The sequence below is a fragment of the Chiloscyllium plagiosum genome, unplaced genomic scaffold, assembly GCF_037043375.1.
Source record: "Chiloscyllium plagiosum isolate Xiang-an unplaced genomic scaffold, Cpla_swu_hap1 HiC_scaffold_7, whole genome shotgun sequence".
Classification (NCBI taxonomy): Eukaryota; Metazoa; Chordata; class Chondrichthyes; order Orectolobiformes; family Hemiscylliidae; genus Chiloscyllium; species Chiloscyllium plagiosum.
Genome location: NW_028270145.1, coordinates 106,466,004 through 106,476,598, shown reverse-complemented (window position 1 = coordinate 106,476,598; position 10,595 = coordinate 106,466,004). Strand labels below are relative to the sequence as shown.

General features: G+C 48.0%; 1 protein-coding gene across 3 annotated transcripts in view; it reads left to right on the top strand.

The window, feature by feature from the left end:
• The window catches only part of sema5ba (sema domain, seven thrombospondin repeats (type 1 and type 1-like), transmembrane domain (TM) and short cytoplasmic domain, (semaphorin) 5Ba), a 324,529-nt gene that overhangs the window by 298,524 nt on the left and 15,410 nt on the right, over positions 1 to 10,595 (top strand). For all 3 annotated transcript variants that reach the window (XM_087989341.1, XM_087989339.1, XM_087989340.1), the window contains exons 19-20: positions 694 to 864; positions 6,515 to 6,664. In XM_087989341.1, the coding sequence (XP_087845467.1) occupies positions 694 to 864; positions 6,515 to 6,664 (321 nt within the window). The remainder of the gene's footprint in view (positions 1 to 693; positions 865 to 6,514; positions 6,665 to 10,595) is intronic.

The window sequence follows — 10,595 nt, the reverse complement described above, 5'->3', positions numbered from 1 at the left end:
AGCACTGACCCTCTGACAGTGTGGCATTCCCTCAGTACTGACCGTCCGACAGTGCGACACTCCCTCTGCACTGAACTTCCCACAGTGCGGCACTCCCTCAGCACTGACCCTCTGACAGTGCGGCACTCCCTCAGCATTGACACTTCGACAGTGCGGCACTCCCTCAGCACTGACCCTCCGACAATGCTGCACTCCCTCAGCACTGACCCTCCGACAATGCCGCACTCCCTCAGCACTGACCCTCCGACAGTGCGGCGCTCCCTCAGCACTGACCCTCCGACAGTGCGGCGCTCCCTCAGCACTGACCCTTCAACAGTGCTGCACTCCCCCAGCACTGACCCTCCGACAGTGCGGCACTCCCTCATCATTGACCCTCCGACAGTGCGGCACTTCCTCAGTACTGACCCTCTGACAGTGTGGCACTCCCTCAATCTCCCTCTAACTACAACACTTCCTCAGCACTGACTCATTGACAGTGCATCGCCCCTCAGCACTGACCCTGTGATAGTTCAGCACCCCTTCAATACCACATTGGGAGTGTCAGCTTGGATTTTCATGCTCAGCTCTCTGGAGTGGGTCTTGTTGATTACAACTTCCAGGTGAATGAGCCTCAACGGAGCCACAGGGTGTACAGTTTGCCCTACCTTGGCTAAATTATTAACTCTCATTCTTTGATGTGGCCTTGTTTTTCAGTTAAGGGAGCATGGTCCTGTTGGTCTCCCTGGTCCCCATGCTCAGCGACTTGCGGAGGTGGACATTACCAACGTACACGGACATGCACCAACCCAGTGCCGGCTAATGGTGGGGATATCTGCATTGGACTGCACACTGAGGAGGCACTGTGCAACACTCAGACCTGTGAAGGTAAGCCGTTCATTGGGGCTCATTGAGATGGGAGGTTATCTGGATGCAGTTTCGTCTGGTGACAGGTTTGATAGTCGTATGTAGATAGGACAGTGAAGAAGGCGTTTGATATGCTTTCCTTTAGTCAAAACATTGAGTATAGGAGTTAGGAGGTCATGTTGCAGCTGTATAGGACATTGGTTAGGCCATTTTTAGAATATTAGGTAAAAACAATGACTGCAGATGCTGGAAACCAGATTCTGGATTAGTGGTGCTGGAAGAGCACAGCAGTTCAGGCAGCATCCAAGGAGCAGTTTTTGGAATATTGCCTGCAATTCTGCTCTCCTTCCTATCAGAAGGATATTGTGAAACTTGAAAGGGTTCAGTAAAGATGCACAAGGATGTTACCAGGGCTGGAGAGTTTGAACTATAGGGAGAGGATGAATAGGCTGGGTCTGTTTTTCCTGGAGCCCTGAGGGGTAACCTTATAGAGGCTTATAAAATCATGAGGGGCATGAAAAGGATAAATCCAGAACTAGAGGGCAAAGGTTTAGGGTGCGAGGGGAATGATATAAAGGAGCCTAAGAGTGGTGTATGTATGGAATGAACTGAAGTGGTGGAGGCTAGTAGAATTGCAGCATTTAAAAGGCATCTGGATGGGTATATGAATAGGTAAGGTTTAGAGGGATATGTGGCCGAGAGTGTGGTGCTGCTAAAACCACAGCAGGTCAGATAGCATCCAAGGAGCAGGAGAATCAACGTTTTGGGCAAAAATCATTCCCGAAAAGTCGATTCTCCTGCTCCTTGGATGCTGCCTGACCTGCTGTGCTTTTCCAGCACCACACTCTCAACTCTAATCTCCAGCATCTGCAGTCCTCACTTTCACCTGCGAGAGATATGGGCCAAGTGCTAGCAAATGGGACTAGATTAGATTAAGATGTCTGGTCGGCATGGACAAGTTGGACCTGTTGTGGGGAAAATCTCCAGTCTCGGAGTCAGAATCTGGATTCAACGACAGAGTTCATTGTACAAAAGAAACCGGAGCTCCGGGGGGAGAGAGAGAGAGAGAGGGAGAGGGAGAGGGAGAGGGAGGTCCAGCAGCACGGCTGTCAGCTGCCAGCCTTCTCTCACCCTCGGAGCACACGTCACGGTAGCTTTTACATTTCATGGTATAATGGTCCGGATATTGAGTCTTTGTTTGTGCAGCATGGTTTGTTTACAGAAAACATTACAGAGTCATTGTCAGTTTCAGGGGAATGTTACAGAGTCATTGTCAGTTTCAGGGGAATGTTACAGAGTCATTGTCAGTTTCAGCAGCTACGCAGAAGTCCATTGCTGCAGTAATCAGACTGAGTTAAACGAGGCTGTTCAAATCTTATTTTATCTGTACCAGTGCAGTGGCCTTGCCCTTTACAATTCCATAAAAAGAACGATGAACAAAAGAGAAGTATAGCACAGGAACATACCCTTCAGCTCTCCAAGCTTGTGCCGATCATCATGCCATAACTAAACAAAACAACAAACCTTCTGCCTTTATTCGGTCCTTATCCCTCTGTTCATGTGACCATCTAGATGCCTCTTAAATGTTGCCATTGCGCTTCCCCCACCCCTTCTGGCAGTGTGTTCCAGGCTCCTACCACCCTCTGCGTGAAAAGCTTCCCTTGCACATCTCCTTTAAAACTTTCCCCCTCTCACCTCGAACCTGTGTTCCCTTGTAATTGAAACTGCAATCCTGGGAAAAAGCCTCTGAGTACCCACCCTATCGACGCCTCTCATAATTGTGCAGACCTCTATCAGGTTTCCTCTCAGCCGCCATCTTTCCAGTGAAAACAATCCTTGTCTTTTTAACCTTTCCTCACGGCCGATGCCCCTGAGACAAGACAACATCCTGGTGAACCTTCTCTATGCTCTCTGCAAAGCTTCCATGTCCTTCTGGTAGTGTGGCGACCAAAACTGCAAACTATATTCCAAATGCGGCCTGACAAGGATTTTATATAGCTGCAACATGGTTTCCCAACTCTTGTACTCCATATCCGGCTGATGAAGGCAAGCATGCCATATGCCTTCTTAATCACCTTGGGCACCTGTGTTACCACTTTGAAGAAACTATGGACCTGTACGCCCAGATCCAACTGTATGTTAATTAGGGTCTCAGCACACAAACCCTGGATTCTTTCTAAATTTATTGTTTTGTGACAGATCTAAGCATTTTTTCATTCATCCCTAATTTGTCTTGAATGGTAAACCAGGCCATTTCATTAAAGAACGAGAACGCATAGATTTAAAGTGGTCTGTTAAAGAAGCAAAGGTAAAGTGAGGAAAACCTTTTTATTCAGTGAGTAATTAGGATACAGAATACACTGCTTAGAAGTGTGGTGGTGCCAGGTTCAATTGGTGCATTCAAGAGAGCATCGGACCATTACTTGGATAAAATTTGGATAAAAATCAAGTTGGTCGGTGCGTTTTCCAGATTGCAACAGCAACCGGGGTTTTCAAAGCATTTAATTGTCTGCAAAATGTTTCGAGACATCCTGTGACCTTGAAGAGCTATACAGATGCAAGAGTGTTGGGAGAAAGGGGGTGATTGACACTATGCTCATTTAATAACACATCTGTGTTTTCAAAAGACATCTGAGAGTTAACCTTATGGCTGTGGATCTGTAAGGCAGACCAATCCTTCCATGAATGAGGACAAATGTCTTCATTTGAAGGGTGATGAATCCATGGAATTCTCGACCACAGTAGCTTGGTCTTCACAGCTTCTTTTCATTTGTCATTAATTTTCATGAGCTGGCTGTCCAGTATTTACTGTGCATTGTTTACAGCAAAACCTGGACAATATCCAGTTTGGTCTGATAAGTGGCAAGTAACATTTGTGCCACATAAGCTATGACCACCTTCAATAAGAGACAGTCTAACCACCACACCTTGATATTCAGTGATGTTACCGTCACTGAATCCCCCACTATCAACATCTCAGTGGTTACCATTGATTAGAAACTCAGCTGGTCTCACTACATGACCATAGTGGCTACAACAGCAGGTCAGAGGCTAGGAATACTGCAGCAAGTAACACATCTGACTCCACAAAGCCTGTCCACCATCTACACAGCACAAGTCAGGAGTGTGATGGAATACTCCCTGCTTGCCTGCATGGATGCAGCTCCAATAACTTCAAGAAGCTTGACACCATCCAGGACAAAGCAGCCCAGTTGATTGGTACCACATGCACAATCATCCACTCCCTCCAGCACCAATGCTCAGTAGCAGCAGTGTGTACTACCTACAAGATGCACTGCAGCAATTCATTAAAGATCATCAGACAGCACCTTCCAAACCCTCAGCCACTTCCATCTAGGACAAGGGCAGCAGATACATGGAAATACCACCCACTGCAAGTTCCCCTCCAAGCCACTCACCACCCTGACTTGGAAATATATCACTACTCCTTCACTATTGCTGGGTCAAAATCTCAGAATTCTCTCCCTAAAGGCTGAAATGCTGAAGTTTCAAGAAAATAGTTCACCTCCACCTTCTCAAGAGCAGACATAAGCAACCTGCTATTTCAGAGATGAATGACGGAATTTGCCCATGAGTCCTGGTCCATCTCCATTTGTGATTAGCATCGCAAAGAGGTAATCTGGCTGTTACCAAATTGTTGTCAAATTGGCAGGTGCATTTCCCAGGTTACAACAGCAACTGGGAGTTTTAAACACATTTAATTAGCTGCAAAATGTCTCGAGACATCCTGTGACTGTGAAGGGTGCAAAAGATGCTCTTTTCTACTTTCTCAGAGCTTAGGAAACAAGGAGCTGCCATTCAGCCCCTCGAGCACATTCCGGCATCACGGCTGATCTCAGCAACATAACAAGTCCAATGTGAAATCTCAGTTGTCCAATCTAGCTGAAGATTCAGGACCAATGCTGCCCCTCCTCCATGATGATTCAGCTTACTAACCCCAGCTGGGAGCACGAAAGGGTTAGCACCAGACGACTCCACTGTGTACAGAGCTGCAGCCAGTGACTGAAAACTGAACACTGAGCACAGCAGGGAAACAACTTCAATAAAAAAGTATTGAAAAGTTGCAAGTTGACCGCTGTAACACTCCCTTGTCAAAGTGGGTTATTAGAAATAATGAGATGCTTTTTCCAAATTACCCTCATTAATTAAGATTTATGCACAAGAATCTCCCCTCTTGTTCCTGCAGAAAGACGTCGATAATTGGATAAATGAATAGCCACAAGCATTTTCTTCCAGTTCTCAAACTAACCATTCTATAGCCAGCATCACCACTGCTCAAAACATCTCATGATTAACCTTTGTGTCATCAGCATATTAGACACAGACCAGATTCAGTTTGCATCACAGTCGAGTTTCTGCACATTTTCAGGATGGATTTTGCTGTCTGCAGAACACTGCAGAAGCAATTTTGAAATAATGAGACTGTATCTGTGTGTTCAGTCCTGCGTACAAGGAAGAGAAAAATGGATAAATAGAATATCTTCCTTTCTCTCTTTGTTTTTTTTTCAGTCTCGTCTATGTCAATATCTTTCTGTTTCTGTTTGTGTGTCTCATTAGCTGTTGAACCTGTGTTGTTGGTTCTCTCTATCTCTCATTTCTCATTCTGCCTGTCTATCCGTCCCTTTCCACCACTTATTTGTCACTTGCCATCTTCTGGATCTCGGCCCGGGTTCACTCTGACTTCCCTTCTCATTTTCATTCTTCCTCTCTTTCCCTGGGGATTCCACATCTCTCAGCAATTGAAATGACTCCACAGAGGCCGGTATCTTGTCACCAAGTCACCCTTTATTTACAAGTGCACAGTATGTGGACTCGCACCAGCCAACTCAGAGCCAGTCCCTAAAGTGAGGAAAATCTCTGAGACGGCTGCTTATATCTGTCATCCAGAACTCCCTGTTTGCCTTAGGTTAACAGTTCGGAGAAAGTGAGGACTGCAGATTCTGCAGATCAGTGTCAAGATACTGTGCTTTTCCAGCGTCACACTTTTTGTCTCAGGCTAACACCCACAATTGGGGAACTCATACTCAGTGAGATCCACCTGGCCAAACTCATTCCAATCACGACAAAAATATAACAAGGAACTGCAGGTGCTGGAGATCTGAAACAAAATCATAAATTGCTGGAGAAATTCAGCAGGTCTGGCAGCATCTGTGGGAAGTATGCAGAGTTAATGTTTCGAGTCAGATCTGTTGTGGGATGGGAAAAGGTTTCATAGATAGGGAGGGGTGAGGACGTGGAGGACTTTGGATGAGAGTGGCAAATACAACACATTCTTATCACCATTTGTCAGTAGGAGAAAGTGCAGACTGCAGATGCTGGAGATCAGAGTCACAGAGTGCGGTGCTGGAAAAGCACAGCAGGACAGACAGCATCGGATGAGCAGGAGAGTCGACAGTTCGAGCATACATTCTTCAGGAATTCTTCAAAATTCCTGATGAAGAGCTTATGCTCGAAATGTTGTCTCTCCTGCTCCTCGGATGCTGCCTGACTGATCATTTGTCAGTAATTCATTGTGAATGAAGTTTTTCCAAGACATTCCTGACAGAACGTCGCTCAATGAAGGCATTTTCTTCATTGAATATGAAGTTATGTTACAGCGGAATCATTCAAAGGTGTTCAAAGTTATAAACATTATTTCCTGATTTTGAAGGTGGCTGGTCGGTGTGGAGTGAATGGAGCCTCTGCACCGAGGAAGACACACAGTTCCGTACTCGCCGATGCGAGACTCTGAGTCTCGGTGCAATGCAGTGTGTGGGGAACAGCACCCAGTTTCGGCCGTGTCTCTATAATGAAATTCCAGGTGAGTGTTGTCATGAGCTGTCCCATGTTGTTCCTTGGAATTGTGGAAACTTAGTGTTAGGGAAAGATTAATTGTTCCATCTTCCTGCATAGAAAACATTTGCAGTTCTACCTGACATCACTCAATGTACAGGAGGGTAAAATACCCAGCTGGAGAAAGTGAGGACTGCAGATGCTGGAGATCAAAGTTGAAACTTTATTGCTGGAACAGCACAGCAGGTCAGGCAGCATCCAGGGAACAGGAGATTCGACGTTTCGGGCACAGGCCCTTCTTCATTCCTGAAGAAGGGCCTGTGCCCGAAACGTCGAATCTCCTGTTCCCTGGATGCTGCCTGACCTGCTGTGCTGTTCCAGCAATAAAGTTTCAACTAAAATACCCAGCTACTGGTTAGCATCAGCCCTCTGATTGGCTGACTCCCTCTCCTCACCTCTCACCCCACTATCATCCTTCTGAACTAAGGATGATTGTAACGTCCTTAGCATCATCCAAATGGAAATCCACTCTTCTTAACTATGATGAGGAGGAGCTGGTGTTAGATTGGGGTGGACAAAGTTAAAAATCACAAAACACTAGCTTATAGTCCAACAGGTTTATTTGGAAGTCATAATCATAGAGTCATAGATGGAAACAGACCCTTCGGTCCAATCCGTCCATTCCGACCAGATATCCCAACCCAATCTAGTCCCACCTGCCTGCAACCGGCCCATATCCCTCCAAACCCTTCCTGTTCATATACCCATCCAAATGCCTTTCAAATGTTGTAATTATACCAGCCTCCACCACTTCCTCTGGCAGCTCATTCCATACACGTACCACCCTCTGTGTGAAAAGGTTGCCCCTTAGGTCTCTTTTATATCTTTCCCCCTCTCACCCTAGACCTATGCCCTCTAGTTCTGGACTCCCCGACCCCAGGGAAAAGACTTTGTCTATTTATCCTCTCCATGTCCCTCATAATTTTATAAACCTCTATAAGGTCACCCCTCAGTCTCCGATGCTCCAGGGAAAACAGCCCCAGCCTGTTCAGCCTCTCCCTATAGCTCAAATCCTCCAACTCTGGCAACATCCTTGTAATATTTTTTTGAACCCTTTCAAGTTTCACAACATCTTTCCGATAGGAAGGAGGCCAGAATTGCATGCAATATTCCAACAGTGGCCTAACCAATATGTTGGCTTTCGGAGCGCTGCTCCTTCATCAGGTGGTTGTGGAGCAAGATCTATAATTCTGTGTCTTATGACGAAGGAGCAGCGCTCCGAAAGCTAGTGCTTCCAAATAAACCTGTTGGACTATAACCTGGTGTTGTATGATTTTTAACTCTTCTTAACTGGATATTCTTTTAACAGCTTCAGAAAGGGCCCTCTGATCATAATCACATCACTGTGGGATCTTGCTGTGTGGAAGTTGGCTGCTAGCTTTCGTACATTACAACATTAATTACGCTTCAAAAGTGTTTCATCTGCTGTAACTCGCTTTGCACCATCTGATAGTTGTGAAAGGCATAATCTATAAGGCTAGGTAAAAACAATGACTGCAGATGCTGGAAACCAGATTCTGGATTAGTGGTGCTGGAAAAGCACAGCAGTTCAGGCAGCATCCGAGGAGCAGGAAAATCGACGTTTCGGGCAAAAGCCCTTCATCAGGAATACAGGCAGAGTGCCTGAAGGGTGGAGAGATAAATGAGAGGAGGGTGGGGGTGGGGAGAAAGTAGCATAGAGTACAATAGGTGAGTGGGTGAGGGGATGAAGGTGATAGGTCAAGGAGGAGGGTGGAGTGGATAGGTGGAAAAGAAGATAGGCCGGTAGGACAGGTCATGGGGACAGTGCTGAGCTGGAAGTTTGGAACTGGGGTGAGGTGGGGGAAGGGGAAATGAGGAAACTGGTGAAGTCCACATTGATGCCCTGGGATTGAAGTGTTCCGAGGCGAAAGATGAGGCGTTCTTCGTCCAGGTGTCGGGTGGTGAGGGAGCGGCGGTGAAGGAGGCCCAGGACCTCCATGTCCTTGGCTGAGTGGGAGGGGGAGTTGAAATGTTGGGCCACAGGGAGGTGGGGTTGATTGGTGCGGGTGTCCCAGAGATCCCTAAAGCGCTCTGCTAGGAGGCGTCCAGTCTCCTCAGTCTAGAGGAGACCGCATCGGGAGCAATGGATACAATAAATGATATTGGTGGATGTGCAGGTAAAACTTTGATGGATGTGGAAGGCTCCTTTGGGGCCTTGGATAGAGGTGAGGGAGGAGGTGTGGGCGCAGGTTTTACAGTTCCTGCGGTGGCAGGGGAAGGTGCCAGGACGGGAGGGTGGGTTGGTGGGGGGCGTGGACCTGACCAGGTAGTCACGGAGGGAACGGTCTTTGCGGAAGGCGGAAAGGGGTGGGGAGGGAAATATATCCCTGGTGGTGGTGTCCGTTTGGAGGTGGTGGAAATGTTGGTGGATGATTTGGTTTATGCGAAGGTTGGTAGGGTGGAAGGTGAGCACCGGGGGGAGGGTTCTGTCCTTGTTACGGTTGGAGGATTGGGGTCTGAGGGCGGAGGTGCAGGATGTGGACGAGATGTGTTGGAGGGCATCTTTAACCACATGGGAAGGGAAATTGCGGTCTCTAAAGAAGGAGGCCATCTGGTGTGTTCTGTGATGGAACTGGTCCTCCTGGGAGCAGATACAGTGGAGGCGGAGGAATTGGGAATACGGGATGGCCTTTTTGCAGGTGGAAAGAGGTGTAATCCAGGTAGCTGTGGGAGCCGGTGGGTTTATAAAAAATGTCGGTGTCAAGTCGGTCATCATTAATGGATATGGAGAGGTCCAGGAAGGGGCGGGAGGTGTCAGAGATGGTCCAGATAAATTTAAGGTCAGGGTAGAATGTGTTGGTGAAGTTGATGAATTGCTCAACCTCCTCGCGGGAGCACGAGGTGGTGCCAATACAGTCATCAATGTAGCGGAGTAAGAGATGGGGAGTGGTGTCGGTGTAATTACGGGGAAATGGACTGTTCTATGTAGCCAACAAAGAGACAGACATAGCTGGGGCCCATACGGGTGCCCGTGGCGACCCCTTTGGTCTGGAGGAAGTGGGAGGATTCGAAGGAGAAATTGTTAAGGTGAGGACCAGTTCGGCCAAATGAATGAGAGTGTCGGTGGAAGGGTACTGTTGGAGACGTTGGGAGAGGAAGAAACGGAGGGCTTGGAGGCCCTGGTCATGGCAGATGGAGGTGTAGAGGGATTGGATATCCATGGTGAAGATGAGGCATTGGGGGCCACGGAAACGGAAGTCTTGGAGGAGGTGGAGGGCATGGGTGGTGTCTCGAATGTATGTGGGGAGTTCTTGGACCAGGGGGGATAGGACAGTGTCGAGGTAGGTAGAGATGAGTTCAGTGGGGCAGGAGCATGCTGAGACAATGGGTCGGCCAGGGTGGTCAGGCTTGTGGATTTTGGGAAAGAGGTAGAACCGGGCAGTGCGGGGTCCCCGGACTATGCGGTTGGAAGCTGTGGTTGGGAGATCTCCTGAGGTGATGAGGTTCTCTACGGTCTGGGAGATGATGGTTTGGTGGTGGGGGGTGGGGTCATTCTCAAGGGGGCGGTAGGAGGAGGTGTCCTCGAATTGGCTTCTGGCTTCAGCGGTGTGGAGGTCAGTGCGCCAGACTACCACTGCACCCCCTTTATCTGCTGGCTTGATGGTGAGGTCGGAATTGGAGCAGAGGGAGTGGAGGAATGTGCGTTTTAGAGGGTGAGAGGTTGGAGTGGGGGAGGGGGGTAGACAGGTTGAGGCGGTTAATGTCCCGGTGGCAGTTGGAAATGAAGAGGTCGAGGGCAGGTAATAGGCCAGCACGGGATGTCCAGGTGGATGCAGTGTGTTGGAGGCGAGTGAAGGGGTTCTTCCCCCCCCTCCTCCCTGACCTATCACCTTCATCCCCACCCCCACTCACCTATTGTAATGTATAAGGCTACTGAC